Source organism: Stegostoma tigrinum, chromosome 1, assembly GCF_030684315.1.
Source record: "Stegostoma tigrinum isolate sSteTig4 chromosome 1, sSteTig4.hap1, whole genome shotgun sequence".
Taxonomy (NCBI): Eukaryota; Metazoa; Chordata; class Chondrichthyes; order Orectolobiformes; family Stegostomatidae; genus Stegostoma; species Stegostoma tigrinum.
This window is the reverse complement of record NC_081354.1, coordinates 132,366,361-132,384,263: the sequence shown is the minus strand read 5'-3', so window position 1 is coordinate 132,384,263 and position 17,903 is coordinate 132,366,361. Positions and strand designations below refer to the sequence as shown.

At 40.6% G+C, this 17,903-nt stretch overlaps 1 protein-coding gene across 13 annotated transcripts in view; it reads left to right on the top strand.

Moving 5' to 3' along the window:
* The window catches only part of LOC125453124 (protein unc-13 homolog B), a 495,854-nt gene that overhangs the window by 341,683 nt on the left and 136,268 nt on the right, over nt 1-17,903 (top strand). For all 13 annotated transcript variants that reach the window (XM_059648673.1, XM_059648694.1, XM_059648669.1 and 10 more), the window contains 2 exons: nt 2,513-2,654; nt 5,951-6,120. In XM_059648673.1, the coding sequence (XP_059504656.1) occupies nt 2,513-2,654; nt 5,951-6,120 (312 nt within the window). The remainder of the gene's footprint in view (nt 1-2,512; nt 2,655-5,950; nt 6,121-17,903) is intronic.

The window sequence follows — 17,903 nt, the reverse complement described above, 5'->3', positions numbered from 1 at the left end:
AATGCCCATCAGCCGTGATTTAAATGGCGGAGTGGCCTTGATGGGCCGGATGGCCTTACTTCCACTCCTATGTCTTATGTTCTTGTGGTCTTATGGAGAGGATAGATCCTTTAATGTGAGAATCCAGAGGTGGGAGTTGTTATGTCAAAATCAGGGGTCACCCATTTAAATCAGAGATAGGTTTTTATTTTCTACGGAGGGTCAAGTCTCTGAAACTTTCTCCTTGAAAGGGTGATAGAAGCAGAGTCCTTGGATATTTATAAGGCAGAGGTGGATTGATTCGTGTTAAATAAGAGATTGAAAGGATCTCAGAGTAAGGGTGAATGTAGATTTGAGTTATAATCAGATCAGCCATGATCTTATTAAGTGATAGAGCAAACCCAATGGTTTGATTGGCCTGTTCCTGCTTCCTGTTCCGTAAGTTTGACTATGTCAGACTGTTGCTTGACTACCCTGTGAAACAGCCCTGCTAATTTTGGCACAAGCTAACAGATGCTGATGAAGAGGACTTTGCAGGGTCCACAATTCGAAATGTGGATACAATCATAGCTGATCATTCTGCTTTCTCCTTCTATCCTTTGATCCCTTAAACTCGAAGAGCTATATCTACATCTTCCTTGAAGGTCTTCAGTGTTTTGGCCTCAACAGTTTCCTGTGGCAGAGACTTCCACAAGCTCATCACTGTCTGCATGAACAAATTTCTCATCTTTGTCCTCAAAGGCCTACCGCTTATCCTGAGATTAGAACCTGTGGTTTTTGATTCCCCATTCATCAAAAACCCAATCTAATCCTTGTTAGAGTTTTATAGGTTTTTTTGAGAGCCCCTCCTCATTCTTCTAAAAGCCAGTAAATACAGTCCTAACCGATCCAGTCTCTCTCGCCCTATGTCAGTCTCAACATCTCAGAAATTAGTCTGGTAAACCTTGTTTGCACTCCCTCAATAGCCAGGACCTACTTCTTCAGATAAGGAAACCAAATCTGTGCACTATAACCTGGGATTGATGTCACCAACATCTAGCAAGACACTCTTGTATTAGAACCCCCTCACTATGAAGGCCAACATACTATCTGCCTCTCCACCAGCCTGCTTACTTTCTGTGATCTCTAGGTCTCATTGAACCTCCCCTTTTTCCAATCTGTTGTCACTCAAATAACAATCTGCTTGCCTGTTCTTGCTGTCAAAGTGGATGGCCCCACATTATACTGTAGCTGCCATGTATTTGCCCACTCAATTTCAAAGAATCACAGAATCCCTAGAGTGTGGAAACAGGCCTTTCAACCCAACAAGTCCACACTGACTCTCAGAGCATCCCACCCAGACCCACTCCACTATAACCCATGTAATCTACACATCCCTGAACCCTGTGGGCAGTTTAGCATGGCCAAACCACCTAGCCTGCACAAATTTGGACTGTGGGAGGAAACCGGAGCACCCAGAGGAAACCCATGCAGTCATAGGGAGAATGTGCAAACACTGCACAAATAGTCCCTCAAGGGTGGAGTCGAACCCAGGTCCCTGGCGCTGTGAGGCAGCAGCGCTAACAACTGAGCTACTGTGCTGCCCCAGATTAATTTGTCCAAATCACAGTGAAGCTTCTCCACATCTTCACAGTAATTCCTCCCACTCAGTTTTGTGTGATCTGTAAATTTGAATATATGACACACAATTTCCATGTCTAAATCATCAAGGAATTTTGCGAAAACATGGTATCCAATCATTGATCCCTGCGATAACCCAGTGGTTGCTGTCAGCCGCTTAAAAAAAGACTTGTTTATTCCTGCTTTCTTTTTCCTGTCAGCCAACCAGTTCTCAATCCATTTCAGTACATAACTGCCAGTCCCATGTATTTTAACGTTACATGCTAATTTCTTGTGTGAGACCTTATTGAAGGCATATTGAACTGGCTTGAGGACCTTTGAAATCTCTGGATAAACTCAAATTCTTAACTTGTTCGGCTGTGTAATTTCTAAATATATAACTGTAATAATTTTTGTAATTATTTCTGCATGTATTCTTTTTTGCTTTTACACATGCCTGTCTTGATAGCATTAACTCAAAGTCCAATGCTGGCAGGCTCACCATGATTCTCCTAAGGGTTTTGAGCATGAAATTCTTATTGAAAAGCGGGTAGTACTAATTCAGTTATTGAAAATAAATAAAGTTTTTTAATTGAATATACTTCTTCGAACTAAATTTTCATCATTAAATCCACCCTGAAGTTTCATTGATAAAACACAAATTTACTTAAACTATTTGTCATTTTTCAATTTTTCTTAACTCTGTTAAACAGTAAATTAAAATGATTAAAATGAAATAAAATGCAGTAACTTTCATCATTTATCAGACCAATTTTTGATTTTTGCTCAGCATAAGCTATGATGAAACGGTAATCATTATGAACTTACTGGTGATTATTATATTCTAAGCTTTTATTTCTTAATTGAAAAAGAACTTAAAAGGCTTCAATTAATATTTAAACTGTGCTCATGCACAATTTGCAACTCTTTGCAGTGGTATGTGCTCAGGGACTTCAAGCAAAGGATAAAACTGGCTCCAGTGATCCATATGTTACTGTTCAGGTTGGCAAAACCAAGAAGAGAACAAAGACTATTTATGGAAATCTAAATCCTGTGTGGGAAGAGAAATTTTATTTGTAAGTTTTCTCCTTCAGACTTTTTTTTAAAAAAATGAATTGTAAGGTTGATTGGTTTTGTTCACTGTAATTTGAATTCTTTTTTAAAAGCCTATTGGTACTGCAGGCTTTCGGATTTGTAAGTAATAAGGAAACATTTGAAACAACTTCTTTATTACATTAATTTCCTCTCCATGCACCAATTCAAAAAGTACCTGAGCTCTGTGGGCTTTCATGAGACGTTTTGGCTATACCTATATTTGTAATCAGGATTGTCTTCAGGAACTTCATTACTTCAAAAAAAGGGTTACTAAAGTAATTTTAACTCTTCATCGGTAGGAATGTAAAACTTATTGAACTGGAGTGGGCTGTTCAGCCATTGAATTAATTCACTATTGATCTGTATTTTCATTCTGTCTTCTCACACTGGCCATCCATTATACACCCCGTTAGATATAGGAATTGCATTTGGCTGACCAATCGAGATCATCAGTTCTATGCTGTTGTCATTTGAACCAGCATGGATTTCATAAGAAAAAATCAGGATTAATTAACTTGCTGAACTTCTTGGAAGAAGTGACAGAGAGTTAATGAGGGTAATGTTGATGTGACGTATATGGGCAATTAAAAGGCATTCAGTTCAGAGCCATTGCAGTAGACTTGTGAGGAAAGTTATAAAAATTAAGTGGACTAAAAAGACTGTCACAACATTGATACAAAATTAGCCGAGTGTTACGAAACAGAGAGGAATTGTTAATGGAAATTTGTTGGGCTGGAGGATTGTTTGTATGTTTGTAGTGGCGTTCCCCTAGGTCAGTTTTGGTATCCTTGCTTTTCCTGATAACTATTGACTATCTAGATCTTGGTGTGCAGAAGACAATTTCCAAGTTTGCAGAAGCATTGTGAACAGTGAGAAGGACGGTGTAAATTTACAAAAGTGTATTGACAGATTTCACATCGGACAGTTAGGTGGGAGGCACTGCACTTCTGGAGATAAAACATGGATATACAGTACAAAATAAAGGATGGTGCCCTAAAGAGTGTGCAGGAACAGACATATTTTTGTGTGCACATGCGTAAATCATGAAAGTTAGCGGCCAGGTAAAACAAGTAACTAATCAAGCTACGTTTTTCTCAGCTACATTAATAGGTGCATAGAGTACAGAGGAATGTTTATGCTGAACGTGTACAAAGCATGAGTTAAACTTCACTGGGAGTTTTCCGTACAGTTCTAGGTGCCATGCTTCAAGAAGATGTGAGCTGTCTGGTAAGAAGGAGGTTATGAGATTAGTTCCAGGGAAGAGAAACATCAATTATGGAAATGGATGGAGAGGTTGGCACTGTTTTTATAGGAATAGAGAAGTCTAAGAGGACACTTGGTTAAGTTTTCAGAATCCTGAGGGTGCTAGACAGTGTGCTTAAGGAGAAAATGTTCCCTCTCATAAAAGCACTGGGACCTAGCAAGTGCAAATATAAGCTAATTTCGAAAACAAGTTTGTGCGATATGGCAAGGAACCTTTCACACAGAAAGTAGTTAGGGTCTGGAATACACTGCCTGAAAGTATGCTGGAGGTAGATTCAATGGAGGTATTCATAAATAATCATTCAATGCCCTTAAATTAAAATAATGTTCAGATATGAGGAAAAGCCGGGAGAAGAGCACTGAGTAACAATGCTCATTCAGAGAGCAGTTGCGGAAGCAACCTCATTTTGCACTGTTACAAAGATAGCAGGAACTTCTGATGCTGGAGAATCTGAGATAACACGGTGTGAAGCTGGATGAACACAGCAGGCCAAGCAGCATCAGAGGAGCAGGAAAGCCTGACATAGAAGGTCCCGACCCGAAACGTCAAGCTTTCCTGCTCCTCTGATGCTGCTTGGCCTGCTGCGTTCATCCAGCCTCACACCGTGTTATCTCATTTTGCACTGTAATGACTCTGTAGTTCAGTGTTATAATTGTCTCTGTGCTTTGATGCCATCCTATGAGTGTACAGAAACTTTTGTGATGAGGAATGAATTTTATTCTTTCCTAGTGAGCAATACATGCTTCCTAATCTATCTAAGTTTTACTTCCGAAAGGTTCTTTATCCCAGAACCCTTTGCATCTTGTACTTTAGACAACTTCTTAATGCTAATCTTGTATCTCATCATGTTCAGCCTAATTTTGTTTTATTGTTACCTGAACAATTTAATAGTAAACAAATGATTAGGAAAAAGATGTTTAAAAGTGAACTTTTTTCTGTTTTTGTATTCTGTCTTTGCAAGTTGTATCAAGCACATTAGGCTTTCACTTTCTGTGTTCCGTTTTGTCACAGCTATATTATCTTTCAGCTCCGATTTGGTTTGATGCTTGCAGTGTAACACAAAGAAGACTTCATGTTTTCATAATCTTGTATTTAAAAATAGTCTGGTACAATGATTTAATTTGCATAATTCATTCAGCTGTTTTCAATTTGTAATAATTGCCACATTGTAAAGCAGCATGTTGATAGCCCTTGTCATACCACATGCTTTAATTTCAAAGCTGTTGTTTCTTTTTAGGAAAGAAATGCACGTAAAAATGTAATTAGCTTTCTCATTGGGTTGCACTTTTATCTTCGCATTCATTTACAGCTTCTATTCTGATTTTACGATCAAAGTTATAAATCATTTCAATGGCATGAGTCTACTGCAAACATATCCAAATTTGACCCCATGGAATAGAGGTCAGATCCACTGAACTTTCAGCCCTATTTGCATTAACAATCACAAATAACACACCTTAAATCATGCACTTAAAGTGGAACTTGCATTTGAGAAGGCAAAGTCCAAACTGTTCCCTAAGTATTGATTGCCCTTAGAAAGAGGGCAAAGAGAGCACTCTGAGATGTAGGCAGAAATTATCTTGACTTTCTTTATCCAGACTTGGAGCATACATAATTTTTAAAGGCATTTTAATTTTTCTGCTTTTTAAATTTATTTTCTATCCCATTGTTACAGTCAAGAACAAGACTCTGTGCAGTTCTAAACACATTGACACGGTGATGATTTATTTTTTTCCACCTTCAAGTCTTTCAGTGTCTCCAATAATATTGCACTAATTGGAGAATTAGAGAATAATAGAATACAGGAGACACTATTCAACCCTTCCTTCCACGACTACTTTGACCAAGTTTTGACCCTTAGACGCCCTAGTTCACATCAGTTCATTTAGCTCAATCTGATTATTTACCATGGGTCTTAAACATCCACTGAGTAAACTCACTGACTTCTTTTTTGAGCCGTCTTTTAGCCTTTCTGCAAATAACTTAAAAATATACATCCTATTTCCTCCACAGTGAGTGCCATAATTCCTCTGATCGCATCAAAGTAAGAGTATGGGATGAGGATGATGACATCAAATCACGTGTCAAACAGAGGCTAAAACGAGAATCTGATGATTTCTTGGGGCAAACAATCATTGAAGTTCGGACACTAAGTGGTGAAATGGATGTCTGGTATAACCTAGGTGAGTAAACAGAATTTTGGCTAATTTGAGGAATGGGATCAATTTTCACATGTCAACTCCAAAAATTTCAGTGACCCTCTCAAAACTCTAAATCTTTGCAGTTGGCATGAGAACTTGAATTCTACCCCTCAGTCCCTTGATGCCACACAAAAATATGATAGGGTGATGCAGAAACAAGAAATAAAAGTAAGTTTTCTGTAAGCCTGAGAATGTGCAATTACACCCTTGCTTTTGGACGACTACAGAGAGGAAGTTGATGGAAAACCAGTGTTGCTCATGAAGAAAGCATAAACCATGGGAGTTATTTGACCACAATCACAAGTCTGTATGGAGACATGGCTTTTGTGCTCCTGGGATGCTGCTTGGCCTGCTGTGTTCATCCAACTCCACACTTTGTCATCTTAAATGATCACATCAGGTGCGTTGGGAAATTGGCCTCATGACTGTCACATAACGTAAAACTTAGCAAAGTGTTGTTATGCATGTGGGCAAGGCAAATAGTCAACATACATGCACCCTGCAATGAACGTTGAAGAAGCTGGAGAAATGAATGTTCTCTTCTGGGCATCTGAAAAGATAAATGAGCAACGCTGTAAAGTAGTAGCTGAAAAGAGAAGGGTATTGGGATGCATTCACAGGGTAAGCCCTTGGCCAACTCGTGCTTGAAATATTACAAGGTTGGTGATATTGAAGCTTTGGCAAGGGTATGGAAGAGCACCAGATGGTCAGAGATATTATTGCTGGATTGTTCATCCAGGGACCCAAGCAAGCTCTGGGGACTGGGTTTGAATCCTGCCACGGCAGATGGCAGAATTTGTAATCACTAAAAACCTGGAACTGAAAGTTGTGACAATGTAAACTTCACAACTTAAGGAACTTCATGAATTGAAAGAACCAGCAATAACTCTTTCTGGAATAAACTGTTTCTTTAGATAAAATGAAATCAATTAGCCATGTCTTGCAAGATTACATTTAAAAAATTGCTTGATAACTTGCTGCCTCGTGACAAATGGGCAATTAAGTCTGCAAAAAGAAGTAATTTTCTGAAGTAAAGGTGTTAATTGCAGGAAAAACGGTTTCAAATAACTAACTCCAAATATAACAGGGGCAACAGAACTACTTCTGATAAGAAGGTAAACTTGAGGTCTCCAAGAAAGTAATCAGTATTGGGAATGAAAGAGTCTTTTGAATCATCAATAACATCACACCACAAAGTTGAAAGAAAAAAATTTGTATCAGAGTCCAACCCCAGAACAATTCAGGAGCAGAACTTTGAAGATCAACGCTGGATGCTTCCAGAGACAGGGACTGTTGGTGAAATCCTGGCCAGATTCCATCATTAATCAGGTAATGGTTTCAGAGATAGTAGGATCTGCAGATGCTGGAGAATCTGAGATAACAAAGTGTAGAGGTGGACGAACACAGTATGCCAAGCAGCATCAGAGGATCAGGAAAGCTTTCTGAAGAAAGGTCTAGGCCCGAAACAACAGCTCTCGTGCTCCTCTGATGCTGCTTGGCCTGCTGTGTTCATCCAGCTCGACACCCTGTTTTCTCTCATCATTTATTGAGTAATAGCCAGTTTACGTGGTAAGGTTGAACTTGCTTACTTGTGGGTCATGTTTTGGGTCCTACACATAATAAAGTTTAACTCTAAATAAAAACAGAAAGAACTGCAGATGTTGTAAATCAGGATGGTCCTTCAGGTAAGTTGGGTGGCTATAGGCACATACTTGGGCCCGTGTTATGCCTATCTGTTCATGAGGTCCATGGAACTTCCCTTATTCCAGTCCTATTCCAGCCCCTAACGGCAACTCTTTCTCTGATACATCTTGTTTGGAATTGGAAAACTTCATCAATTTCGCCTCTAATTTCCACCCTGCCCTCACGTTCACTTGGCCTATCTCTGACTCCTCCCTTCCCTTCCTCGACATTTCTGTTTCCATTTCTGGGGATAGACTGGCCAGTAATATCCGTTACAAATCCGCTGACTCCCACAGGTACCTGGACTATACATCCTCGCACTTCACGTCCTGTAAAAATTCCATCCCATTCTCTCAGTTCGTCTGTCTCCGTCGCATATGTTCAGATGAGGCCATCTTCAACAAGGGAGCCTCCGAAATGTCCACATTCATCCTCAACCAAGGAGTCCCCAGCTCCGTTGTCGACAGGGCCCTCAACCAGGTCCGACCCATTTCCCGAATTTCTGCCCTCACCCCTCCTCTTCCCTCCTGCAACAGATAGGGTTCCCCATATCCTCACCTACCATCCCACCAGCATCCATATCCAGAAGATCATCAGATGCCATTTCCGCCACCTCCAGTGAGATGCCACCACCAGACACACTTTCCCCATTCCCCTCTCCTCCCTTGTCTGCCTTCCACAGGGATCATATCCTCTGGGACACCTTGGTCCACAGTTCCTTCACCCCCAACACCTCCCGACAGCCCTACGGCACCATCCTCTATAACAGGCAAAGGTGCAATACTTGCCCATTTACCTCCTCCCTCCCTAGTATCCAAGGGCTCAAACATACCTTCCAGGTGAAGCACCACTTCATCGGCACTTCCAAGAACCTAGCCTATTACATTCACTGATGGTGCCCAATGTGGTGACTTCTACAGCAGTGTGACACTAGAGAAGGGGTGGTGGCACAGTAGGCATATTGTTGGTGAGCTGCCTCAGGACTCACCGTGGAGGCAGCAGAATGAAGACAGACTCTCTTTTAGTAATATCTTTTTGTTCTTAAGTTATTCAAAATGGTGTTCAATTTTGATAACAGTTGAAGTTTTTCACTGTATTTTACTATATTATTCACTGTAAATTGCAAATGACAAATCATTCAAATTCAAAATAGGGAAATTGTACAGGTAAGTGCATGGTCCAAGAGTTAATGCAAGAGGAAGGGGTTTAGATTCCTGGATCACTGGGAACATTTTTAGGGAATGTGGGACGGACACAAATTGGACAGCCTGCACCTGAATCACATTGGGACCGACATCCTTGCAGGTAAGTTTGCTGGTGCTGTTGGGAGGTGTTTAAACTCGTCTGGCAGGGGAAGAGGACACTGAATATCGCTGAGGCAGAAACACATCATAGTACAGCAAAGGAAACAAGTCACAGTGAGCTAGCTATGTTGAGTATCAAGTGAGTAAGGCAAATGGATGGTTTTTAGGATGCCAGGGGTGTAATGTGTAAGACTGATGAATTAATGTCATAGATTGATACAGTGGAAGTATAATATTGATGCCATCACAGAACCAAGGGTGAGGGAAGGGCTGGACTGGCAACTTAACATTCTACAGTATTGGACCTTTAGGCAAGATGGAGGAGGGTGTCAAGAGGGTGATGGTATAGCCCTATTAATTAAGGAGTCGATCACCACAATAAGGAGAGATGATATTTTGGAAAAAATCATCAAACAAGGCTTTGTGGGTAGAACTTAGAAAAGTTAAAGGGAGAGCCACTTTACAGGGAGTGTAGGCCCTCAAAGAGTCAGTGTGAAATAGAAGAGCAAATAGGTAGACAGTTCACAGTGGTAGTACTAGTCAGGGTAATTGTACCACGGGACTTCAAATTTGTTCATTTGGGCTTCAAAACAGATAAATCCCCTGGCCTGGATGAGTTGTATCCCAGGCTGCTGTGAGAGGTGAGGCAGGAAATTAAGAGGCTCTGCCACAAATTTATAATTTCTCTTTGGCCATGGGAGAATGGCCGTGGCACATGTCTACCTATTTGCTCTTCTATGGCACATGTGGTTCCACTTTTCAAGAGGTGTGGTAGAGATGAAGCAGGAAATTACAGACCAGTGTGTCTCACATCAGTAATAGGGAAACTATTGGAGAAAATTCTGAAGGAGTGAATTAATACTCACTTGGTAAGGCCAAGGTTAATCAGGGACTTGGTCAGTGGGAGGTCAGGCCTAACAAGCTTGATTGACTTATTTTTTGAACATGTGATTAAGTGTGTGGACGAGGGAAGTTCAGTTAATGTAGTTTATATGGATTTTAGCAAAGCTTTTCACAAGGTCCAACATGGGTCACTGATTTGAGAAGGTGTAAACGCGTGGATTTGAAACCTGACAAGATTTTAATTTGTCATTATGTAAAACAATTTGGATGAGAATTTAGAAGACATGCTTAGCAATCTTGCAAATGATCCAAAATTGATTGTATAGTGGACAGTGAAGAAGGTTATCTAAGATTACAAAGAGATCTTGATCAATAGGGTCAATTAGCTGAGGAATGTCACCTGGAGTTTCTTGCATTGTATTTTAGTAAAACAAACAAGGGCAGACTTATACAATTAATTGTAGGGCCCTAGGTAATGTTGTAGAACAGAGAGACCTAGGGGTTCAGGTATACAAATCTTTGAAATTTGCATCACATGTAGACAGTATGGTTAAGAAGGCATTTAGGATGCTTGTCTTCATTGCCCAGACCTTCGAGTATCAGAGTTGGGGTGTCATGTTGAGGTTGTACAGGATATTGGTGTGCCCTGTTTTGGAGTATAGTGTACAGTTCTGGTTTCCCTGCTATCCTAAGGATATTATTAAATTGAAGAGGGTTCAGAAAATATTTACCACTATGTTGCCAGGAATGGAAAGTTTGCGTTGTAAAGATAGGCTGGGACAACTTTTCACGGGAGCGGAGGAGTTTGAAGGGTGACTACACGGAGGTTTATAATATGATAAGATAAGGTGAATAGCAACAGTTGTTCCCTAGGGTTGGTGAGTTCAAAACTAGGGGGTATATTTTTAAGGTGAGAGGAGAAAGAATTAAAAAGGGCACGAGGGGCGACTTTTTCTTTACACAGAAAGTGCTTTGTATGTGTAGTGAACTGCCACAGGAAGTGGTGTATGCTGGTCCAGTTACAACAATTAAAAGACATTTGGATAAGTACATGAATTGAAAATGTATGGAGAGATATGGGCCAAATGCAGGAAAATGGACTAGTTTGGTTTGGGAACATGGTTGGCATGGACTAATTGGACTGAAGGTTTCCATGCTGTGTGACTCTGTGACTCTGTGAGATGGATCAAAAATTGTCTTAGTATTAGGACATGAAGGGTCGTGGTAGAAGGCTGTTCGAGTGACTGGAGGTTGGTGTCCAACAGTGTACCATAAGGATCAGTACTGGGACCCTTATTGTTTGTTATATACATAAGTGCTATGGATGAAAATGTAGGGGCAATGTTAAGCAATTTTTCAGACAACACCAAGAGTGGTCGAGTGGTTAATAGTGAAGAAGATGGTTATTGGTTACAGGAAGATGTAGATGGGTTGGTCAGACAGACAGACAGTGGCAGATGGTGTTTAACCTTGAAAAGTGTGAGGTGATGCGCTTTGAGAAAAGAAACAAGATGAGGGAGTACTTCATGAATGGTAGGACACTGGATGGCCTAGAGGAACAGGCGGATCTTGGGGTAACTATTCACAGACCTCTGAAGTCGGCAGAACATGTGAATAGGATGGTTAAGAAGGCATGTTTGCTTGCACTTACTGTCACCAGTCATGGCACAGAAAATAAGAGCAAGGAAGTAATGCTGGAATTGTACATAGCATTAGTTAGGCCACAGCTGGAATGCTATGTGCAGTTCTGGTCACCTCACTTACAAGAAGGATTGATAGCACTGGAGAGGGTAGAGAGGAGATTCACCAGAATATTGCCTGGGATGGAGAAAATGAGAGACTAGATAGGCTTGGATTGTCATTTTTAGAGCAGAGAAGACTGAGGTGGGGTACATGATTGAGGAGTATAATATTATGAAGGGTACAGACAGGGTGAACACGGAGCATCTGTTCCCCATGGTCGTAGGGTCAATCACGAGAGAGCATAGTTTTAGAGTAAGGGGCAGGAAATTTTGATGGGATTTGGGCACAAACTTTTTCAGTTAGCATATGGTGGGAATCTGGAATGCACTGCCTGGGAAAGCAGTAGAGGCTGGGAATTTTTCAATCTTTAAAAAATAGTTGGATGAGCACTTGTTATGGGTCAAGTGAAGGAATTTGGGATTAGTGCACCATTAGTGGTAGTTATGTTGGTGCAGACTTAATGGGCTGAAGGGTCTTTTCTGCGCTCTGAATCGACAATTTAGATAGATACGTAAAAATAAATGTGCCAGTACAGGAAATCTTAGCGGGTAGCTGCAGTTGAAGTTGCAAATACGTCAGTGAAAATTGACAGAAGGAACATTCTGTTTCTTGAAGATTACTTTGAATATTCACTGCACAGCAAAGAAATTGAACATTGCAGGGTTCACATCGCCTCTTGGATGGTATATCACATTTATGAAGAAAAACCATTTTTACTGTGAGAGAAGACCAAGATTTCATCATATTTTCCACCAGGTCTCGATGACAGGGTTACTGTAATTCTGCAGTTTATAATCAAACATTAACAAAAGAATGGATACAGATTGCCCTGTTCTTGGACCATGGATGGAACATGGGTGAAATTCCCATTTGCAAAAGTGAGTGAAGTTGGAGAGGAAACAATGTTAATGAAGACAACTTCCCGTGTAAAGAGTAGATTCATAGTTGCACTGTGGAAAATGCCTGATGAGACAAAGTTAAGCCTAAGAGAAGGTAACTTGCAAAACAGCAATTCCTGAAAGATGGGCTCATCCCTGTTCATGATAAGGATGGATGGATAAAGGTTGTTAAAAATATGGCTGAAGAAAGTATGTAATCTCCTGGTCAGAAATTATAAAAGAAAAATATCTTCTCTCTCTGGATATGTTCAGGTCTCATCTTGTCCATGTTGCTGTTACTGAAGATTGTGAAATAGTTTTATTGCTGCAGTGGCTCATAGTGGTGTAACCAATCTTGTTCGACCACTGGAAGTCTCTCTAAAAGACCCTTCAAGGATTGTCTGAGTAAAAGTGACATGACTAAGTGTTTATAGACATTCACCAAAGGAGGCAGAACATCAAAAACAAAACATAAATAACTCAGCAGGTCTGGCAGCATCTGTGGAGAGAAAGCAGAGTCAACATTTCAGATCTTGTGACCATGCTTCAGAACAGCATATCAACTCTGTCATTAGCAGTTCTGTGTGAGTGGTTTGTAGAACCTGGACTGAAAGCACAACGGAGATTACCATAAAATTGTTCATGACCAGGTTGAGAGGAATATTTAGTTCTGAAGATGGGATGGATGGGTTTTTTTAAATTGACGTTCATGCATGTTCAGTGCATGTCCTCTGAAAAATAATATTTTCTGTACTTTGAAAAAACTGAGGGAAATTGTATTTGTTTTTGTATTTGATAGTTTAATGATTTTTGTGTTTACAATTAATGCCTGATTCCAGGGAGTTTATTTTAGATTGATAAATAAAAATGTAATAGTTATAATACTTGTGGCTTCTTTTGCGCTAATTTTGGGGATAGAGTTGATGGGATCTGTCTTCAGCGTGGCAGCTGCAATAACAAGTTGATGGGAGAGGGTGGATTTCAGCCTCTCCAAAGTGTTGCTCTTATTTTTTAAACTAAAGAAGACAGAAGAAGAAACAAGTAAGTAAGTCGCTTGTGTTGCTATGCCAGATAATTTGTTTGGTGAAGAATATAGTTGCTCAAAATGAGATGCTACAGTGTGTATTGGAGATATTTTGACAAATGCCCCATTCTTTGAGCTGTAGTTGCTTATAACATGCAACAGGTTAAATGGCCATGTGCGCAGTGGGCTGAACTCTGTGCTACTTTGGGACCAGTCTGCGGGAGGATTGGGGAGGTGGCACAAAATTGAATGTAATGCCAAGGCTAAAGAAACATCTCTCCCTTTCTCATTGCAAATTATGTGAAATGCAATGGACGCCAGCGACAAATGGGAAGTCTAAATCACAAAGTGTGGAGCTGGATGAGCACAGCAGGCCAAGCAGCATCTTAGGAGCACAAAAGGTGACATTTCGGGCCTAGACCCTGTCTGATGAAGGGTCGAGGCCCGAAACGTCAGCCTTTGTGCTCCTAAGATGCTGCTTAGCCTGCTGTGTTCATCTAGCTCCACACTTGGTTATATAGAACATAAAACATTACAGCACAGTACAGGCCCTTTGGCCCTTGATGTTGTGCCGACCCGTCATACCAATCTGAAGCCCATCTAAACTACACTATTCCATGTACCTCCACATGCTTGTCCAATGATGACTTAAATGTACTTCAAGTTGGCGAATCTACTACCGTTGCAGGCAAAGCGTTCCAAACCCTTACTACTCTCTGAGTAAAGAAACTACCTCTGACATCTGTCCTATGTCTTTCACCCCTCAATTTAAAGCTATGCCCCCTCATGCTCGCTATCACCATCCTAGGAAAAAGGCTCACCCTATCTAACCCTCTGATTATCCTATATGTCTCAATTATGTCACCTCTCAACCTTCTTCTCTCTAATGAAAACAGCCTCAAGTCCCTCAGCCTTTCCTCGTAAGACCTTCCCTCCATACCAGGCAACATCCTAGTAAATCTCCTCTGGACCCTTTCCAAAGCTTCCACATCCTTCTTATAATGCGGTGACCAGAACTGTACGCAATACTCCAAGCGCAGCTGCACCAGAGTTTTATACAGCTGCAGCATAACCTCTTGGTTCCGGAACTCAATCTCTCCATTAATAAAAGCTAAAACACTGTATGCCTTCTTAACAGCCCTGTCAACCTGGGTGGCAACTTTCAAGGATCTGTATACATGGACACCGAGATCTCTCTGCTCATCTACACTACTAAGAATCTTATCATTAGCCCAGTACTTTGCATTCGGGTTACTCCTACCAAAGTGCATCACCTCACACTTGTCTGCATTAAACTCCATTTGCCACCTCTCAGCCCAGCTCTGCAGCTTATCTATGTCTGCCTGTAACCTACAACATCCTTCGTCACTATCCACAACTCAACCGACTTTAGTGTTGTCTGCAAATTTACTAACCCATCCTTCTATGCCCTCATCCAGGTCATTTATAAAAATGACAAACGGCAGTGGGCCCAACGCCGACCCTTGCAGTACATCACTAGTAACTGGACTCCAGGATGAACATTTCCCATCAACCACCACCCTCTGTCTTCTTTCAGCAAGCCAATTTCCGATCCAAACTGCTATATCTCCCCAATCCCATTCCTCCGCATTTTGTACGATAGCCTATTGTGGGGAACCTTATCGAACGCCTTGCTGAATTCCATATACACCACATCAACTGGTTTACTCTCATCTATTGTTTGGTGACCTTCTCAAAGAACTCAATAAGGTTTGTGAGGCACGACCTACCCTTCACAAAACTCTGCTGACTATCCCTAATCAAATTATTCCTTTCTAGATGATTTTAAATCCGATCTCTTATAACCTTTTCCAACACTTTAACAACAACTGAAGTAAGGTTCACTGGTCTATAATTACCAGGATTGTCTCTACTCCCCTTCTTGAACAGGGGAACCACATTTGCTATCCTCCAGTCTTCTGGCACTATTCCAGTAGACAATGACGAGTTAAAGATCAATGCCAAAGGCTCGGCAGTCTCCTCCCTGGCTTCCCAATGGATCCTAGGATAAATCCCATCCGGCCCAGGGACTTATCGATTTTCGCACTGTGATCTCAGATTCTCCAGCATCTGCAGTTCCCATTATCTCTGATACAAATGGGAAACCTGACAGCTTTAACTTCATGGGCTGAGTGATCACAGGAGACTGAGAGGGGTTTGACTCCTTTACAAACCAATTTCAGGACCTGTCTTGAAGGCCTGCTGTCCACCTCACCGTCAAAGTTTTCTATAACCCTCCAGCTTCTGAAGCCAGCTGTGCCTGCTCATCTCCCCAAAGAGGCCCACAGGAAATGCTTTGGCTGGAATCACAGATTTAGCCATCCTAGTGGTGCACCCACCTGACCAGAGAGAGGTGAGAAAATCCTGCTTCAAGCCAATTAACACCCTTCCAAGCAATAAATAAATGCAGAGAAACTTATCACAGCAAAAACAGGTTCACAGCCAACATGGAGTGAGGGCTTGTTCGCAGGGACTCGACATAATTTTAACTTCTGTCCATGGTGCCTGCAAAACAGGCAGCAACATCTCATGTAAATTAATGCATGTGCAAAAGAATCTAAACTTCATAGCATATCTGCCTACAATTCCCTATTTCCCTTCATTTTTGAAACTAATTGCATTATGTTCATCACAAATTATTCATCTATTTTGTCAGTTAATGCACATTTTTTATTATTCATGTGTAGTAGATTTAATTTAATACAAATTGCCTCAACAAAGGTATATCAAAATATATAGTGCAATGCTCTTATGCTTTTTTGGAGTATTGCTATCTAAAATATGTTTTATGCAGAATTAGGATGTTTTGTGCCCAGTAGAGGAGGAACTGTGCTTGGATAGAGGTTTACGTTTATGTCTGTAATAATGGAGAACGAATAGGAAAGGGAAATCATGATAAAATGTTGCCAACCACTACTTTAATGATGGAAACATTTAATTTTTAGAAAACTAAAATTTGAAAATTATTTTGCTTTATTAGCATATTTCATTTTAGATTTACCTGTCGGTAATTGCACATGAATCTGCTTACTGCTTTAAATACCCTGTTTTGATGAAGGTCATTGGATCCGAAACATTAATTCTGTTTTTTTCCTTCACAGATGTTGCCAGACCTGTTGAGCTTTTCCAGCAACTTTGTTCTTGTTCCTGATTTACAGCATCTGCAGTTCTCGGTTTTTATACCACTTTAAATTACTTGTTAATCATCAGTCAAAAAATATGATATTGTGTCACCAGGTGACACTGCAGTGATAAATTTAAATGAGATCACCGCTTTAAACTAAAGAATTATAAAATGAGGCTTATGATGTGTTGTGTCCATCCAGAATCCAGAGAGCAAACATCTTAATTGTCATCTGGTCTCAACTCTCCTTATGGGACTTTGTGTTAAAAATTTTTGTGTTAAAAGCATCTCTGAATGCTTCAAAATGTTAATGGTGCCTAATAAGTGATAGTTGTTTTCTTTTTACTCATTCATGGGATCAGGGTGTTGCTGGCTAAGCTGCCCTTATTGCCCATAGGGCAGTTAAGCGTCATCGCGTTGCTATGGGTCTGGAGTCATATGTAGGCCAGGCCAAGTTTCCTGCCCTGAAGGACATTAGTGAGCCAGATGAGTCTTTCCTGACAATTGACAATGGATTCATGGTCATCATTAGACTGTTAATTCCAGGTTTTTATTGAGTTCAAATTCCACTATCTGCCATGGCAGCATTCAAATTCCACAGATTTCCAGAATGTCACCTGGGTCTCTGGATTAACACTCGAGTGATAATACCTCCCAGCCATCACCTCTCCTTGTTGCTGCAGTCATCTAGATGACTAGTGTTAGACTTTAAGTATCTTAAAATATACATTTATGAATCTGAACATCTGGATGTCTCCATAAGAAAAACCGAAAGAACTATGGATGCTGTATATCAGGCACAAAAACAGAAGTTACTGGAAAAGATCAGAAGATCTGGCAGCATCTGTGAAGATAAAAACAGAGATCATGCTTCCCCATTTCTGAGGAAGGGTGACCAGACCCTAAACGTTAACTCTGATTGTTTCTTCACAGATGCTGCCAGATCTGCTGAACTTTTCCAGCAACTTCTGTTTTTGTGTCTGTGTAAAAAGTTGCACTTTATCAGTTGGATGATATTCTCATTAAATTTTATTGACAAACAAATTAGTTTGACTGGTTTCACTACTGCACGCCCATGGACAACATTAGTCAGACAGCTAAATTGTTGTAACAGTTACCAGTAGGCGTATATAGTTGAGAGTTGC